At 44.7% G+C, this 20,098-nt stretch overlaps 1 protein-coding gene across 1 annotated transcript in view; it reads right to left on the reverse strand.

Moving 5' to 3' along the window:
* COL26A1 (collagen type XXVI alpha 1 chain) overlaps nucleotides 1–20,098 on the reverse strand; it is a 196,706-nt gene that overhangs the window by 168,872 nt on the left and 7,736 nt on the right. The window contains exon 2 of the mRNA XM_086624752.1: nucleotides 2,208–2,330. Within this exon, the coding sequence (XP_086480878.1) occupies nucleotides 2,208–2,330 (123 nt within the window). The remainder of the gene's footprint in view (nucleotides 1–2,207; nucleotides 2,331–20,098) is intronic.

A 20,098-nucleotide genomic window follows, 5' to 3' on the forward strand; every position in this document is an offset into this window, starting at 1 on the left:
TGCCATGTAGGCCCAGGAAATAAGACCTCAACCACAGAAGACAACTCAGAGTTACCAAACGTTGCTCACAGTAGCTACATGTCAAGATCCACCATTTCCAGTGGTTGTTTTTCATTCTGTTATGGGAAGTCAAATGCATGGCCGAAAACAAGCAACCGCTTATAAAAGATGTCTAGGATGGGGATAACTTATCCAACAACCCAGTCAACTCTCAGGACCTCAGTGGCTTCAACTTCATTCCTACTCATTCTTGGGGTTCTCCAGTGGCAGTACAGGAAATTATCAGGAACCAGCACACGTTGCTCCTGCTTTACCTTTGTTGATAACTGGGCTCCAGCATTTGTCAAGCAGCTTTGTGGAGGTCCTTGGGAAAGAGAGGTCCAGGGTCTTTCTCCGTGCAAAAGTGTCACACAACGCATGATTAGAAGACAGACAGTACAGTCATTTCCTTGGAAGGGTGCCATTCACTTTGCTTGCGTTTCCTCCCACTTGAAAGGGAACAGAGCATTAGTGTCCTTCCATCTCTTCTGGTAGGTTTCTTCACGGTGATCGTCTTCCAGAAATGCAGCTCCTGTCAGCTGAGCTTTCACCAGCTGAGATCTTAAATATCAATAACCCCAGCTTCTTTCCATGATATTTTCACATATAAAGAAAAATTGAGAAGTCTGCTGCCATTCTGCATTGTCTCCAAACAATTGGACTCATCAGGCAAATGAATCAAACTACATTTGAAACTGAAAATATTCCATGAATAACAATGTCACAACAGCACACACTACTCCTAAAGTCTGAGTTAATAATGTAAGGATCAATATATATGAGTAACTGCAGGAGCCCACAAAAAGGATTTTTACTAGTGACATGATCGATTGTTTGGTACTTATGAAACTACAGTTACGTTAACAGGGAAAAATAAGCAAAATGGCAAGTTTAGGAGACAAGGTGAAAGCTCACAAGTTTCTAATGACAATTATGTGTGTAAAAAGTCTGGGAAATTAAAAAGCTTCAACAGAAGTTTGGCCATGACAGCATAAAATATTGAGTGTTTCAACCACAGCCTTGCATAAAACAAGACCAAAGAGACACCAAAGCAGACATATTACAAGCGAAAAATCTTAGACTGACCAGTGGCCAAATAGAAACTCGAGAATCAACTGTGGTAACTGCCACACGGAAAATGTGAATTCCAGATGAAGAGTCCCAAGAACAGATTAGGAAGGTGGATCTCTGGGTATTTATGTGTGTAGTTCAACCACATTCTGGCTAGGTTATCAACTACAAGAGGACCCCAATCGGTGCCCTGTGGGTGAACTGGCAATGACAGCAATTGAATGACTACACTGTATGAGCTAAATTATGGGCTCGTCTGCATGGGAAATTGTTATAGAAGCTAGGTGGAAATTCAGAGCACAATGGCTTTTTTGCACCAATTCCCAGATGGGTGGGTAACACTATTCTGCTCTGAGAACGTCCTTCAGAGAAGACAAAGCTCAACAGTACAAAGACACCATGTACTGCAAGGTGGTAGCTGAGGACAGCTGTTTCACATGCCGTTTTTTTCTTAAACGTAGTTGAGTCCAAAGACTGTAAACGATAGAAAGGCAAAGGAGGCCAACAGCAGAATCCGGGCAAGTTTTTGGCAGTTCACTGTCTCTAAGCTTTGTTTGTCTCCAAAGGATATTAAGATGCAAGAGTAAGAGGTGCTGTAAGAGAATTCCGTTCTGTAAGGTACAGAGCACAGTACCTTCATCCATCACCTGCTGCAAGGAATTTGATCAAAGCTTTCTAGTGTGTGTGATCAATATTACTCTGAAAGGCCCAAGTATGAGGACTCAATACCAACAAGCCACACAGTGCCGTTGGTCCAGCATCCCTGCTGGCCCTGTTCAGTCACACTGCATAATATTGGACTTTACATTTATTTAGCTCCATGCCTGACTAGCAGCAGCCTCTTGTGTGGAGGAGTGCAAACGGGCATTACAGCCTAAGCTGAACTGTTTTGTAGAGCTTGTCCTTACTGCCACGCTTACCTTCACGTGTAGTTACTCCGCAGCTAACACTAGCGGCGTTCTTTAGTTACACCACCATGAAGCAGGATATCAGCATTAGACCCATTGATCTCAACCCTCTCTGCAGCATTCAAAAGCTAACCAACTTAATGGGAAGTGCAGGAAAATCCGGGCAACATGAGACATTAAGATTTTTACCTCACTAAGTTGGCACAAGGTCCTGGCCACCGGCAGCTCTGATAAACTCGCTGGATCACCGTTTCTGACCCATTCTGAACTTGGCAGGAAACTGTCCGTGTAACTGTATAGTGACACCAATGCCTGCAGAGAGAAAGGACACAGTTAGCACCAGGTAAGACAACAAGCTAAACCAACACATATCAGACTGCAGTAAAAATAAAGTATCTGGGGGTGAGGTTGTTTCTTCAGCCAGCCATAGCTAGCCTAACTTGCAGTCCTCATTTCTCACCCCACCCTCTCCTCCCAATAGCTGCAGAAAGATTCTCTGCTTCTGCCAACCTGAACCACAAGAGATCCAGTAACGCCTCTTGCTTGGTCCTTAAAGGCCAGAGTTTTATAGCACATAATTTAGATCTGTTAGTTATGATAAACAATAGGACTTTAAAAAAAAGAAAGAAAAAAAACTGTGTTCCAAATCTCCTGATAGTCAATTCCCATTGTACTGGTCTTAATGTCATCCTGCTCATTATGGTATCTTTCTCCAGACTCCTACCATTCTGAACAACATCTGAGTTAGAAAATTCTGCTTTTTGGTGTGATGGAGCTCATTGTCAGCAGAGGTCAAACAAGCTGGGTGCTGAAAAAGTCATATTGCTGGGCTGGTGAGGTTACAGTCTAAAAATGGGCAAGACAAAATGCAGCAGAGGGAGAGACTAGTGTCTTATGCTCCCTCATAAGAAAGTAAGAGTGAGAGAGACCTCCTCACCATAAGGCATATGAGAAGGCAGGAACTGCAATGGCAGGCCTGGGAATCGAGACCCATAGACCCTTTCCACCTTCTCTGAAAAATATTATTTTAGTTTCCAGTGTCATGCTCGAGAGGGGAAAAGAAGATACTTTCATTTTCCCCTTGCAAGCATCATTCGTGTTTGCCAAATACTGCTTCACAATTTTGCTTTTGTACCTCAGCGTAGTTAACAGGTTTGAGAGACACTTTCCTACTAATTGGGGGTCAGAACTGGGGTCGGTACTGGGGGGTGAAGACACCTGCTTGTGCTCTAAAACACATGAAGTGCTTGTGTAAACATTCCCTGCACATGCAGAAGAGCCCTGCTCCTCTTCCATCCAGAGCCCTCAGTACAGCTGATCACTTCTCCAAGCACCACAGTGGCACCCCAACCTTGCGTACAAAAAAAAAAAACAAACACCCCCCCTCCCCCCCAAAAAAAAAAACAACAAAACAAACTTCTTGCACAGCATAGACAGGCACCTGCACATCCCCTCTTCCTGCCTTAACTCGCCTTTCCCCATGGCAGTTTAATTTTTCCAGTTTTTGCCATTTGCAGCATTTGTTGCATTGTGTTTCCTTTTTGGATCCCCCCGTCCCCGCTCCCTGAACAACCCCCATCTCCATGAACAGAGGGGCACGTGCCAGTGGCTGAGCCCAGCGCGGCAAACCACGGTGGCCAGGCTGGGGCCAGCAGACTGCTCACTAAACCTTTGGCAACTGCCAGACGGGTGAGCTGGGGCACCCAGAGAGAGGGTGGCCGCCTGCCCAGTGCCACCGAGCCCCCCAGCTGCGCCCACGCGGAGCCACGCCGCTCTGCCGCAGACACTGCTCCTGCTCGCCGCGAACCCGCCGGCGGATCCTCACCGGGGAGCACGGGGTACAGCCGCACCGCAGGCCACCCCCAGGCTGGCGGGGGGGTCTTAGAGAACCACTTCTCTCAGGTTGTTGAAGGTCTATGGTGTATATAAAGGGATCAGACACCCTAGTACCTAAATGTCTCTGCTAATATCTACATCACAGAACCAAAGGGCAAAATGGAGGGAAAGATAAGATTAATGAAGCTCCAGATCACATGATGTCGGCAGATGTTGTAAGAGGCTCAACGCAGCTTCTGTACAAAGTTTAGGGAGCAAAACTAGAAGAAACAAAGACTGGAAATGTGATAATTCAGAGTAAATGTTTCTTTTGAGTTTCGTATGCACACACGATGCAATTGTCCATTTTGTCCCTCCAAGCCTTACTGGTGGGGTTTATTCAGACAGGTGTTGCTGGATAAGATCTCCTTATGCCATGGGGACAGCCAGTTGAGCATGGAAGGAAAAGCACCAGGAGAAAGGGCAAGTATGAGAGGGGTCAGGAAAACCAGAGTTCTCTATGATTTACCTTGAGTATGTTTTTAGCACAGCGCCCACATTCATCAGAAGGACAATGCAGCGCTTCTGCACAAGCCTCAGGGCAAAAGAATTCCACGTCAGGCAAAACAAACTGCACACATACAGAACCTGACAGGATAACAGCAGAAGCATATGTCCTAAACCAATGAAAAACAAAACTTCTCATTAACATGCCATGAGGAAAGGGATTGGTCCCACCACGGGAGAGGAACAAAGCAGTAGTATGCACACTAGCAATGTGTAAGAGAACACGAAGGGACATGAATACTAACAAATCCAGGACAAAGCGACTCATTTTAAAACAGAGAGTAATTATTGAAGACTCGAGTGCCTCTCCTCATGTTCAGACCATTTTTCTGGCTTGTCGATGAAATCCAAGTAAATCAAACATTTATTTACACATGCTATACTTCAACTGTTATGTAGCTTGTGTATGTGTCCCTCTGGCCTTCTCCCATCGCAGCGTCATCCAGGAGGAAGTACTGTTTCCATGGTGTGGAGCTGGATTATCCTACATTGATTATTTCACCCTAATGCTGATGTTGGTATGGTTCTGAGACAATCTGTCCCACTTTTTTTGGGTACAAACAAAGCACTTCTGCAGCAGATTAAAAAAAAAATAATTCAACTGCACTCTGAGCAAAACCCTTCGTATCTGATGCTGAAACCAGAGCACTTCCTCTTCCTGAAGGCAAATGAGGTGGGAAAGCAAACAAAGAACACGGCTGCACACCCCAGCACAATGCAGAAGACAAAGGCAGGTGTTGGAGGCTGACTCTGCAGTTGCCAGGGGGAATCTGGCAGCCTATCTGTTCTGGTTTATGTGTAATGGCAGCTCCAAACTGCAACTCTAACGGTTATTCTCCTTAGCTTTCCCTTGCACAGACCCAAATTTAACATCACCTTGCTCCTTCAAGGATTATTTTCAACCAGTCTGGGAGTCTAGCACTACATTTGTGGGTCTGGAGCTAAACAGATGGCACTGTGCAGGCTGCTTATGTCAAGAACTGCAAGAAAGGTTTATTATTTTAATCTGCCTACAAAAGTGGTTTTGCCAGGGTTTTCCTTCAGTGGGTGCTGCCAGCATGCACATAAATATTCTTTCCAAATGAGTCCAAAATGTTGTTGTCTGAGTACGTCTCTTACACCTTTGCTCTACCTGGTCCTTGGAATAAGCTGTTCAGGTACATGTATCCCCTCACAAGTGCAAGGAATTTGGCAGTCAAGGAGTCATTTTTGCCTTGGAAAAGCCTTTCTTGGAAGCGAGATGTGCTGAACAGACAACGTTACAATCTAGTGACGGAGCCTTAGGCAGCAGTTAGAAGCAAAGGCTGCTTCTACACTACAGTGCGAGGGCAGAAGCCTGCACATCAGTGGGGAGAAAAACCCAACGCTTTCCCAGGTTCACTTCTTCAGGTGACTTGCTCAAGGGCCTGTTATAAAAGGAAACAATTATTACAGGAAGTGAGAAGCTTCCCCGAGGCTCTCCATTTGTTGCTTTCCTTGCCTGAAGGCATCACCTGGGTTTGCCATGCTGAACAGGACTGATAGCCCATTGGCAAAATAACAGGTGCTTCACCCAAATCTAGGGACAACCTCCCACCTTCAGCAGGAGAGTGCACCGACCGGGATGAAGTACCACAACACTTGTGACCTCAGCACCCAGTCTTCTCTAAAGCAGAACCATCACAGTGTGGATTTAAAGGCAAAAAAGAAAAATACCAAACAACTGGTCAGACCCCAAAGATACTCAGATAATCTGACACGAACACAAGATTTCTCTAACTTCTCTCTTTACCAACAGAAGGAAGAGTTTGGTTACAAAAGGCACCCACCCAGAGTGAAAGGTACATTCTCATTTGCAAAACATCACTCTTGGCTTCCCGTAAATAGGACAATCTTCCTGCAAACGCGACTTCTAGGTGTTTGGGTTTTACTGTGGCATAGAAGCAGGTGAGACAGAAAGACACAAATGCAGCTGATCATGAGATGCATCAGGATATATAGCCTGGGACTCGCTGTGAATATAACAACACAGCGAGTGTGACAGAGACAGACAAAACCACTCCAAGATTTCTCTTTGCAAGCCAGAAGTCAGCAAGAACAGTCTCCAGAATGCAAGCAAGCTTCGAAGTGACGAAAGGCTTCATCACGGCTTACAGAGATTATAAATGACCCTTTATATTATATACAGATGCTAGCAAGAAAGGTTTAGGACTTTTACTGGCATGCATCCAGGATGGCAGAGAATATGTTGCTGCTTATTTAGAAAGAATATTCCAAACAAGCAAACAAAATTAGCCAAATAGCAACTCTTTTAGTGCTAAGCCTGTCGGATCTCATGCATTCTCATCACCAGCATATTTAGCATGATGCCCTGCAGTGTCTTGTGGAATTGGTCTTCCACTGCTTTGCTTAGGGAGGTAAGTCTCACTTGGTCTACTTTCCCCAGCTGTTTACAAAGAGATGCCCTCCTCTCCTACCTTATTTAATTCTTGGAAGACTTTCATGGACAACTGAGGATCTGCAGGCCATGGCCTGCAAGCTACTGATTTAGACAGTTTCAGTCCAGGGCTACAGACCAAGATCTCACATTTTGATCACATCTGACAACATGTCATTCCAGCAGAAATACGAGTGTTAGTGCTAGCAGATACCCAATCATATTTACTGTGTAAGTTCAGGATGTTACTGTGGACATTTCAGGCTAACTAGAGAAGCAAACTCAATAGTTGGCTTCCATTTGGAGATACTCTGAAAACTACTGTTCTCAGCTTAAATGGACTGTTCCCTCAGCAGATGCTGGGAGGGAGTTGCCTGTTCTCTGCTTACTCAGCATGAGGAGTGATGCATGGCTTCAGGCACCTGGACACCAGAACAAATAAGAAAACCTAACTTTCCAGGATGTGTGTGGAGCAGGCTGAGAGGATCTCACAGAGTAGCTGGACTTACACAGGGAGCTTAAGCTGCATTTTGCTTCTGTAGGCAGATGCCAGGGAGGAAGCCATAGCCAGCACCCAACCAGCTTTCTGAACCTGCTGTACACCTCATCAGAAGCCTTATGTGGATGCACAGTTCATCGCCTGGAGATTCTGGGTGTCTATACAGCCTGTAATCCTACAGCAAGAGAAAAAGGACTGCAGAGGGTGGAGAAGTGTAAGGTAACAAATACTTCAGGAAAAATACCATAAGTTCCAGAACAGCCATATACTCATATATCAAAGTTTAATTCCTGGCTAGCATGACTGAATTATCTTAGAGCAATCATTTCACAGACAGGAAGACAACGACAGACAGCAAGCTCCCTCTTCCCCCCTTCTCACCATTTGGATTTGCACAGTACTGCTTCCTAAGCCCGCCACTCAAAGGGCATAAAAAGGATCCCTCCACCCATTCACCCCCTGTGAATGCTTAGACTCACACCACAGCAAACGTACAGAGCCATCCCCAAAAGCAACGTTTGCTTCTTTCCTAGTCCAAACTGCTGGCTTCTATCCAAGCTTCTCAGACTCCTGGGAGTCCCTGGAGGACCAGCGAGGGGATTTGCGAGAGAAAAGCCAACTGGTTGTTAGTAGGCTTCATTTCACTGGACAAGTGATCCCAAACTGAACAATGTCAGAAACCACTGGGCTGAACTGATCAGGACTCAGCAAGTAGCCTGTTTAATCAGGAGCATGCAACTTGAAAATGAAAGCAGTTACGTTCTTGCCTAATCACTTCTTTCAGTGGGACGACGGTTCAGCTTCACGCACAAAACTGACTTGCTGCTGTGCCCTGTTGAGGACAGACCTACAGCAGGCAACACCTACCACACACAGGACCTTCTGGCTGATGTGTTCAGTGGAACGAAGGACACGGCTACAACTCATGATATCCAAGGCCTCATAGCACACCACGCTCCTACCAGCATGAAATGCCGCGCTTTCAGCAGACAACCCTACAAGTCAGACTGAGCAGAGCCATTTATGCTGTTGCAGAGCAAAATAAAATGGGGATTTAGTGTGGTTTTAGCACTTCTGATGAAAGCACATGCCACAGTACAACACAAAAGTTCCAATCGCCAAGATTCAAATGGCCAAGACAGAAGCAAGTAAAGTCTTTCTGGGAGGAAAAAAAAAAAAAACAAACAAGATTTTCTATGCAGGATTGTTTCATCAGCACCTGTTGTATGGGTTTGAGCATGAATTGACCCTCCCCATTCCCGGTAAATATTACAGAAGTCTCTCAATAAGGTTGGCGTTGCTGGTGCTTGTGATTTGCCCTAGAGCTTTGTGTTGTGTAAACAACTGCACTGAATTATCTTTTTGTTTCCATAAGGATAACACACTGTGTATTATACTTAGCAGAGATCAACATTTAGGGCACAGAAAACAGTAGGAGTGTTTTGACAGCTAGATAGATTTCCCCAAGTTTCTTCATAACATTTTTCACTGGAGCTATCAATTTCCCTGCAGTCCTAGAGAGGAATTTCAATAAAATCAGGAGGTCACTGACTTTCACTGGGAAAAAGTTGCCGATCTGACTCAATGAAAGCAAACTGTGCCCTTTTCTCTGTGTAAATAGTACAGCATCCCACTTGCTTTGCCAGAACAGCAATCCATATGTTTTGTGCTGGAGCCCGTCGTTAGGAGGGGTTAGTTATTTACATACTCCACTGGGGCCAGGAGCAGAAGTTGCCCTCTACATGCCAAGAAATCTAGATTCAAAAGCTGCCAGGCTGTCTGGAGTATCTCTTCCTGAACTGTCCAGTTCTACATAACTACATTACTCCCTTCTTACTCACAAATACACACCTCTCTGAATGTGCTTTGACTGCCATCAGGACTGAGTTTACCAGCTAATTCGGCTGGCTGTGACCAGATTACTCTTTACTCCTGTGACATGGCTAAAAAGGAAACAATCCCATCGGATGCTACTGGAAAGCTCGGATGAAAACCAAGCTGGGCTTAAGTTTCTGCTGTTCTTGACCATATTTGTGCTCTCCCCAGGTAACTAAGCTTTAGGATCCAAGGCTGACATTCAGCTTGTTGTTCAGCAAAAAGCCAGCTACAAAATTCATTTGTAAGCAGCAGTCTCCACACTATTAGAGTGTTCAGAGCTGATGGATTGATTCAGGTCTGTAGATCGATGTACCATTGCTAAGGAATCCTTTAAAGACCACCTGGCAGGGGCAAGGGAGTGGCTGTACACAAGCTTATGATGGCAAGGTTCAGTTCAAAGCAAAGTCTGCTCTTCCACTACAAAGTTGTAAGAGGTCTGCAAGTCAGTAGACATGACAAGCCACAGTAATCTTGTTGTCAATATTGATGTTTTATGCATGCCTTACTCCCACTAGGTACTTCATAGTCACTAATAGCAGTTACCCTGACTCCTGTGAAAAAGGGAGAAAAAAGCCCCAACTCTTTGCAACACTCCATTCGTTTGGGGAAATGAATAAATCTGTAAGACTGCTGGTGTTTCTGAAGCCAGAGAGCAGCAGCCATTTAAAGCAGCAGAGAGCCAGAGGCACAAACAGGAGTAAGACAAGTTCCAGGTCTCCCACTCTGCTATGTTGGTCAGACAATGATTGGAAGGAACTCCAGTCTTTCTGCACACACCACCACCCCACCACCACCCTCCCCCCCCCCAGGAAGAATTTGAAAAAAGTGGCCATAAAAATAAGTTCTGGCTAGCAAAGTAAGATGGGACAATTTATCTAGGTACCTCCCAATAGCATAACCCTTCCCAAGGGGGCAATATGTACTGTGCTTAGCGCACTTCAAATACTCAGTTGCCACTAACAGTCTGAAGTTTTTCCACAAAGTGGATTATTAGAGACTGCTGGAGGGAGTTGAGTCCTAGAGGAATCTTTATCTTAGGAGGAAAATGCAGTTCGGTCTGCACAACACCTTTAATCTTCACCAGTCCTGCCACCAAGTGCATTTGACTGTGCTTTCCTTGCTTTGTTGTGTGCATGGTTGACCTTCCAAACAGTATTACCTCAAGGGCTGAACTCACTTCAATTCACAGGAAACTGCACAAAATTTTGCCTTATCCCTCTGTAGCCTTTGAAGTTACAAGGTTAAGGAAAAAAAACCTCTCCTACTGGAATAATTAAAAGCCTAGAAGCAGAACAGTCAAACGGTGTGGCACTCTCTCAGCGACAAAGAGAGAATCCAGTTCCCCAAAGCAACATTCAGCTTCCTCAGCCATGAGACCGTTCCTCTTCTTTCCCAATCCCCCACCTCCTTCACAGGGCACCTAATGAAGGAGGGGCTCTGACGATGATAGCACTTGTCTGTTACACATGCTTGATTCAGTTATACAGGAGATCCACCCTGTAAATCAGCACCAATATAAACACAGAGTATAATAGAGGCAAATGAAGACTTAAAAAAGGTTGAGCAGGCAGGTAGTATCAGAAATAAATCAATCATGTTCAATATACGCAGCTCTGTGCCTATATATCTGTTTATGCATGTGTAAGGGGAAAGAGGTAAGAAGGCACAAGGAGTATTTCTCTAGCATAAAGCCCCTCTGATTTATGCCCACTACCCAGCTCCTCTTAATCTGGTGGTGGCATGTTCCAAGTGAATCAAACAATAAATATGGTTGACCTGAACCATAATTACCTTCATCATGAAAATGAAAGAAGCTCGTCTGCGACTGAGTGCTCAGAAATAAAAGAGGTTCGCTCCTTTGAAGTGCTTTGCTTTTACTGGCTTTCTTCTATGCACTGAACTGTTTTGCTGCTCCCTCCCCTAAGCTTATCGCAATCAATGAGAAGACAGTAGTTTCCAGTGTTCACAGAGGGAGGAAAAAGGAAACGTACAAAAATATCCATGGAAACTGTCTTTGTTAAGTTAGACTGACTTGATGGAATTTGACATTTGATATCCATGCAGCGTGGAAATCATGCACAATTACAACCAAGTATGTCATTTTTGCAACATAAAAGCTCCTTGAATTAGAGCCTTTCAAAAGAAGAACCTAAGTCTAAACATTTTTGCACAACTGGCTAGTCTGGTTGTAGCTAGGTCTCCTGCCTTGATATTGCCAATACATCCGTAGTACTGACTTGGTCATTCCTAGAAAGACTGACCTTGAAGGGAGGGGTGGGGTCAAGGCAAAAAAATATCCCTAAGACCTTGATTGAAAGCATAGCGCTGGGATTTGGAACACCAGCTATTTGTCTGAAATATACCCCTGTGTTCAAAGACGACATTTGGCACTTGTCTACATGTTGTCCTCTGCAGATCTGATCTAGAACTGCTTAAGTTGAGGATAATGGCCCCAATCTTCATTAAAGTACAAGGCTAACTTTTATCAAAGGTCAGTACCTCTGAATTTACACCACCAGAAATTCATTCAGCATTAAACTCCACCTCCTGCTAATTCAAAGTTAGAGTGGGAATTGTAAGCAGAAGTACCGGACACCGACACATGCCTGCTTGTTCTCAAAACCTTTGCGGACAGAAAAACATTAAGAAAACTAGCACGAGGAGTCGGCAACCCTATATACAGCATCCTGTGCTTTACTAGCGCTCCTGTTGTGGCCCAGTTTCCTCCACCATCCATAAAGTCAGTACCCATAGCTGTCTTTAATTCTCCTTGCTACATTACATCGTAACGAAACAACACTTTGCACAATTTGAGTCCTCCAAAATGGACAAATCAAGCTCCTGCTGGTTTCCAGCATCTCCTTCAAATAACGTGCTTAGCCCTGCAAGGCCTGTGTCCGCATGCACCAACAGCTAGTCCGCAAGGACTGAGCAGAGTCTGCTCCTGAATTGATTTTTTTTGCTTATAGAGCTCTGGACAGACAACAGTGCATCTTTGTGCCTCGCATTCAGCCCTCTGTTGCCAAACTCACAGCACTTACCAGCAGCAATGAAAGCCACATGCATGACAGGAACACAAGGACTTTGCCTAAATGAAGCAATGTTTTTCATTAGCATTATACTCGCACCAAAACCCACAAATTACAACAAGAACAAAAGGCGATGTCAAAAGGAGAGCATTGAGTGTATCAAAGGAAAAAAATAAGGAGGGCACGATCAAGTCATTGCCTTGTATTAATTGCGTGATGCCCATGGAACATGCATGTTTCAGGTTTTCCTGGAGCTGAACAGTAGAGATTACTGTCATTGGAGACAGGGACACCCTTTTGATAGCTAAAAAGAAAAAATATCTTGAAAGAGATCCCACAGACAAAACATTGCCTTTTCTCTTTAAAGGAATACAGCTTTGTTTTCCTGAGCTATTGCAACACTCAGAATAGTGTGTCCTGTGGGCCCAAAAAGGCATTGAAAAGCAGATCGGAGCATCAGCTTCGGATTCACCAGTGTCAGGATTCAACTGGAAATACCTGTATAGACAGCTGTGTCAGGTAAACAGAATCCAGAATCCTTCTCACAACACTTCTTCCACCTGCACACCCTCCCTCCTTCTCTTTTCCCATGGCACATTACGATCATTTCATTCAGTCTAGCTCTTCAACTGGTTCAGCAACTTGTAAAGGAGTTTATGGGCTCTGGTATACAAGGGACTATGCAGCAGACCCTTCTAGAGTACTTATCTATTTTGTGGTTGCCCATCATTGTTGATAACTGGATGTCACGAGCCAAGGGGACCTCTTCCTACAGTGGAGTCGCAGTAAGTGAACAGACTTTATTCCACATCACTTCTGTTTCAGGTGACTACCATACAAAGAACCAGACATGACAATACCCTCATTGAAACTGCTAAAGAAAAAGCCTTTCCTCAAACTCAAGAAAACCTTACAGTTTTCTACTGCTTCTAGTGCTGGAGGAGGTGATTAAAAAAAATAAGCCAAATCCATCTACTTATGCTGCTTTGAGATCAACAATTCCTCTTCTCCCTTTTTGAGTTGTCAGCTTAGCCACTTGTGTTCAGTGAGGCAACTGAAGTTCAGGTACCCATCAGCCAGTACGTGCATTAGGCCTGGGACGAGACTACTGCTGGCACTCCAGAAAGATTTTTTGGAGGCAGCTATACCCTACCAACATGCTTGTAATCCAAGAGCAAAGCGCTTTTCTCCAGTAACCACTCCACTGATATGCCGGGTCGTTCTGAGTGCTAGGCTGTGTTGTGCTTGCCCAGACAAAGCAGGCTGTCTTTTGCTTGCCCAGCTCAGTGATCCCTAACACGAGCCATGCGAAGCACCAGTTCACTGAAAACACAGCCTTGCAAAAACCTCTCTGCCTGGGTATTCAAAGTGTTAATCAGGCTGAAAAACAAAACCCAAAGCCTGTGTGTTAATTTGTTATTTAAATTGAAAACTTTTTATTCCATGTCTGCCATGTCTGGCAACAAGGCTGTCCTGGGCGTTACTACAATAAAAAATAATTTGGAAAATAATCCTATTGTTCCAGTCACACCCATGGGAGTTTCATGTGTAGGGAAGTAGGAACATCAAAACTGAGATCTGCTGTGTGATCAGAGAGGCGAGTTTGCCCTTTACAACAGTCAGTTTTGATTCGAGTGCATGTTGGGAGAGAGATCAGAGACAGCGAGCTAAGGCAGGGGGACGTCTCAATAGCTTTAAGGTTAATAAATTCCTACTTGCACAGCCTAAAACTCTCAAAAATCATCTTTAGTGTAGAAAACTAGCCATACCCTTTACAGGCACATGTCCACACCCATGGGTGGTTAGGCGATCACATCTTTCCCTTCCTTGCTTCCCTCTCAAGCCAGTCATTCCCAGTCCCATCTAAATGCAGTAACAAATTGCCCTAAAACATTTCCCAGTTGCCGCTCACAAGCCCTTTCAAAGTGCCTTCTCTGCACAAAGTGGAAGCCTCAGAGTTCCGTGCAAATATAACACAGCTTGGATGTGGTAGTTACAGGCACACAGTGATCTGCTCAACCAGCAGCCTCCTCTTCACCTTCCTCCAGACTCCCACCCTTACACCGCCGACTGCGTCGGTCCCACGCCATGAAAAGTGACCACGCAGCATTTGCTGTAGATCAGCTTTTCTGCACACAGCAGTCCCAGCCCCCGGCTAGCGACCACTCTGCATTGCCTCATGAAGCTTTAAACTCGCCCTTGAGCAGATGGTACACGTTCCCATCACACGGAGCCCGCAGCCTACACATAGACTGTACAAAGGCATCTAGAAATGAAGTGTTCAGACTATTTATTTTCAATTTAAAAGGTTCTTCTGCTTTTAACACATCTTCTCTAAGCTTTCACTGGTTTTGGAAGCAGTCTCCGTACCTCATTTCTAGCCAAGAACAATTATTTGTATTCTCCTTTTAAACTTTGCTGCAATCCAGTATGTTCATGAGGGAAAAAAAAAAAAATCTTAAAAAAAGAAAGTCTTTCTCTTGTGAACAGAAACACTAACACCTTTCCCTATTATTAAAAAATTCTCCAGCAATCTAAGAAACCGCTTTAGTGCCTCGGTGTTTTGGAAGCCTCTATTTGGAAGGGAGATGGTCTTGAGGGAGGAGATCTACATTTCGGCATCCAGGTGGAAAATGGGTTTGGTTTGGCCAAGTAATAACAGCCGGGAAGAAAACCCTCCATAGCCTGTGCACGCACAGTAGATTCCTTAGGAATGATAACACTGCCTTGAAACATTCCCGAGTGCACACATGGGAAACCGGATGGGGAGAAAGCAGCACTGAGCAAGAGAGAGGGGGCAGCAGGAGGTCCGAAGGAGAGATACAGACATTTGGCCAGAAACATTCCTGCCCTGTTCTGAGGGGAACTGTGAGTATGGCAGACTCCGTTAGATGAGGGTTTGGAGGGGTTTTTCGGTGTTGCTGAAGTTTAAAATTACCTGCCAATGCCAAAGGGCAGGGCAACCGAGCTGACTCCACCAAGGCAAAGTGGGAAACTCCACAACAGCATTTCAACCACGAGTTTGGTAAGGGTGCAAACTGCTGCACACAAATGATCCATTTTCCTAAAGCAAAGGCTTCAGAGGCATCCCTTACCACTCTGCTGGGAACAGCAATGTCTAGAGTCATTGGTGAGAAGAGCCTCACTCTGCGCGCAGAGCAGCAGCGACTGACACTAGATACTCTCACACCCCATTTACACACATGCTATTTGCAAAAGCTTGTGGCAAATCCAAGGCAAAGCCAGTAAGGACAGCTGACCTTTTTTTCCTCTTCTATTTACACACATTTCTTCAAAACCAGAACATTCAGAGGGTGAAGAGTCATACAAAGAAGAACAGAGATAATAAAAGTTTGATTAAAACAAGCAGTTATGACCTGAATTTTATTGATGGGTGACAGTTAGTCTGCATTTCTGCTACCTTTTTTGTAGTTTGGGAAGAACAGTGTGCTCTTGCTTTACTTACTGCAGGCAAACCAGTAAACTTGTGAATGACACATGGCTGCTCAGTGGCAGTCTACGGTTTATTATCGCGCTAAGCACGTATGCAAACAGCCTTCACAAACACCACAGCTAAAATTTGCTTGTGCTTTTTCTTCCTCATGCACATACACACGAGAGTTTTCCTTTACAACTTTCAGTGTAGCTTGGAGAAATCTTTACATGCAGCATCTCAGCAAAGGATGACACCAAATTCAGCCTCCCTACAAGCAAAGACAGCAGCTGCCATCACAACAGCACTCACTTGACCCATTTATAAGAAAGCATAGAGGGATGCCATACACCAGCCAAGTCCCTGAACACCAGCATTCACTGTACACATCAGTGCTGAATGTCAAATTAAATGGCTGTGACAGACTCATGTCATGCACTTCTCGCAGCAGAAAAAACCTTCTACAAGTTTCAGTTGAAACCACTCATGCACACACGCATCAAAAAGGTTGGCTGAACCTCAGAGCATTGAGCAAGGAGGGGCAGAACAACTGTTGAATTGTTTCCTTTGCTGTTGATATGTCCATGGGAACAGCCTATTCACTTAATCATTACTGGCAATATCTGAGCCACAAGCCAGGTGGGGAGCGTGTAGTTCCAGTCAAATGCTTGCGTGGGGTTTGGTGTTGGTTTTTGTGGGAGTTTTTCTGTTGGTTGGAGTTTTGGTTTGTTTGGGTTTTTTTAAAAAACACTAACCATAACCACACGCATCAGAGCTCATGGAGGTGCCCTGCGAAGTGAGCTTTGCCTCCACAGGCCGCGATACTGATCAATAACCCAGACGTGGGTTGCACAAGGCAAGTCCCAAGCTCAAGCAGGACACCAGCTGAAGCATCTGATACAAACCAATCTAGTTTCTAGTTGCATTCAGCTCAAGAGACGAGTTGTGATGACTCCTATCATTTCCACATCCCCACCTCTCCGCTCTCTTCCCACCCAGCGCAGACAGATACAGCTTCATCCTTACATTCCTGAAGGTTACGCAGAAATTCCTCCAAAAGGTTTATTTTCAGCAAAATTCTATAGTCATTTGTAGAAGTGGCTTTAAAAGTCTCCTAGTTCAGAAGCCAATAACCACTCGGCAGGGCCTGACAGACATAATTAGCTTGATTGTTTCAAAGGACATTACCTGAGAAAATGAATACGTTGCTGCAGTCCTCACCATAAATTTCCAATGGGTTTGGTTGCAGAGGTCTTGGAAGTGTTTTAGCAGACTTTTAATTACACTATCAGGACTCAAGTATTTTTCTGGTGCTCGACAAAATGGGGTCTCATTATTTCTGCTTGCAATGTGCACTCGTTCAAAGCTTACCCACAGGCCTACAGCCTAAGAATTCCTGCAACTCTGTAATCCAAAATTTTTGTATCATTTGTGATATACATTAGTGACTTCCAGTAACAGTGGCCCGAGAGACGGCGTTTTACTGTGTGATAGTTTAAACCGTTTGGCTCAGTGCTATATCCTGAAATACACTGCAGGGAGACTATATATTTTGCTGCAGGTTACGCTGATTTACAGCAGCATTAAGCCAAGTGCTGTAACATCCTACAGAGCCAATTTGCCTTTTTGCTCTCTGCTACACGTCAGACACTGCATGGGAATGGAGAAAGTTTGCAGCATCACAGCCCAGACCTGCTGTTGCTCAAAGGCTGGTACTGTTTGGCACCACCGCCGGCGTGTCTGCACCGACCCCGTGGTCAGTGCTGCTTCCGTGGGTGTGTTACACGTTCAGCCTCACACAAACCTTTCACTGCAGGTGGGGAAAGGAAAGTGCCACAGCCTGTGCCATCACCCGACCCCCCACTGCGGTTCAATCCAGCCCGCCCTGCTCAGCGCCTCCCTCTCCCACCTCTCAGCTTGCCCTCCAAACTAAATCCTTCTCTGCAAAGATCAGGCAAAGACTAACTCCTGAAGACTAATTACAGTCATCCAGGCTCAGAGAGGTGCATTAAACAGGGAGCACAACGACTTCCATTCTGTAAGAGCTGAAGTTTATACAATTGCCAAATACTATCATTCATAGATTTATTATGAACTTCTGCATATATTCATATACAATACTTTGGATTTTACAGCTTTCCCTCTAAGATCTAACCACACCCTTATGAAATACTCCCCAAAGCCTTCCATTACATGAAGGGAAGTATTACTATTCCTATATTATTTGGGGAAAGAAAAAAGAGAGGGAGAGAACTTGCAAGTCTCAGTTCCCAGACTTTGTGCTGCTCTATAGAATATACGCTGAGCATTTAAGGGAACAGTTTTTCTTGGGAAAAAGGGTAGAAAACAAAGCCTTACGAATCAGCCAGCTGATAATTAAGAGTAACTGAATCCAGATCACTTTAAGCTGCAAATGAGAATCTGAACTCCTCAGATGCCGAATTCCTCTACCAACCAGAAAAGCCAGGGTCACTTGCCCAGCTGGTCACTATTGTTCTGTCCAATAAAGTTCTGGCAGGAATGCATGTTTAACAAAATACAGAGATTAGGCACAGCAAAGAATGCGGCTCCCCCCTCAGTGTTTAGGTTAGTGGAGTTTGCCGTGTTGAAATACTGAAGCTTAAGCATATCAGATTTTCTCTGTCCTGTACCACTAGTGCCAATGACAGACACAAGCTGACAGCTTAGTTCTCAGGATCACTGCCATTTTAGCTTTAAGTTCATTAAAAGCAGCATTAAAAGTTCACCTCAAAGCTTCAATGACCACTAATTAAAATCAGTGCTTTCTTGGGGATGCAGAGTACTAAATGACAAAAGCTCTCTGTACCTCCCATGTGCACTTGAAGTGCAATTTAAACCAAGGCAGAGACTCAAGGGAGGAGAATTTGAGAACCTTGCAAAAGGCTAGCTCATTTTCAAATGTCTTAGGACAGCCCAGATTTCCAAAAGGAAATCTAGCATAGAGTGACTAAATACAGCATCAAAATGGAATGATCTTCCTGACATCTGAGTTAGCTCCTGACAGTTCAGAACCAGGATCTTTAGCTCAATTTACAAGGCACACAAGATCAGAGTTAGATGCAAAAATGTCGCGAAAACAAGTCATATAGATGATCTTACATAGATCTTCAGAGATCTTGCAGGAACGCAGCTTTTACCAAGTCAAATGCCATGCACAAAGCAGCTCTGGTACCTCACTGGGCCAAGAATCTCTCAGCTCAAAAAAGAATGATATTAAATAGACAGATATTTGAGACTCTTAAGTAGATTTCCAAGGATAAAGTCCTTGGAGAACTGTGTATAAGAAGGTTACAAAGAGCCTGGTTACACCTCCAAGTTAATGGCTTACATTTAGAGATACCAAGGATTCAGTCCCCGCAGGGAGTATGGTAGCTCACACTGTATGGAGTGCAATTTATAGGTAGGAAGCATCTCAGATCCTGGTGCCATGGCAGTCTCTCCTCTCTTTCTCCCTTCACAAAAAGCTGAAAAAAACTTTCTGTCAGAGCCACACAGTAAATCTGGAACAGGTACTGCTGAGATATGGAGCTGCTGACAGCCATATCTAGGCATTTTCTTCCAGGAAAGTCTTTTTCAATCATTGTAGCACAGCGACAGAAACCTTATTTTACTTGGTATCACCTTCACTGGCAACACTGAGACACTGAAAATGCCAACGATTGAAAGTTTGCACAAGATGCAGTCCTGAAACAAGCAGCCAGACAGCCCACATTGAGCAGGGTAGCAGAAACCAGACCAGTTCTTCTCTGATTCCTTCTTCTGCTTCCCCAGAAGAAAGCCAGGAAGACAAGCAACCTGAGGCAGGAGGAAGAGAAGTGGCATCAGATTTTTTTTTTTTTTTTAAAAAAAAAAAAGGTCAAGCAGAATCTCCTTTGGGTTGGAGTGTTAAATTCATGTCAACTCCCCTTCGCACACAGACACACTGTTGGTAGAGCTGGTTGGTCACCCATTGCTGCCCCAAACGAGGATTTGAAAAAGCTCCCTGTGCTCTGCTGTGTTTACAGCAATAATGAGAGCCTGGGGGAAGGGGTTAGAAACATCTGAGTTTAATAAGGGCTAAGCAGCACACAGCAAAGAGAAATGTCTGCCCTTCCGTTCAGGGCTACCACACCCCACCAAGCACCGCGGCACCAGGCCGATGGGAGACTCGGCGCGGAGACGTTATGTCATCCAAGAGCCGCAGCAGCCCATCTGCCCCGAGCCTTCTCGCCATGAGAAGCAGCGTTTCTAACCAAGCTGAGTGCTCCCAGCACCTCGCTTTTGAACGGCTAAATAAGCGAAGTCCTGCGAGGAAAAAGCAGATGTTGATTGACCCCAGGCACAAAACAATCCAAGGACAGAAGTTTTTGTGCAGTGCCTTAACTGAGCAACTCCATCTCATAAGGTCATCACAAGGAATATTTTGCTCGTTTAGCACCTATG

Source organism: Tauraco erythrolophus, chromosome 21 (assembly GCF_009769465.1).
Source record: "Tauraco erythrolophus isolate bTauEry1 chromosome 21, bTauEry1.pri, whole genome shotgun sequence".
NCBI lineage: Eukaryota > Metazoa > Chordata > Aves > Musophagiformes > Musophagidae > Tauraco > Tauraco erythrolophus.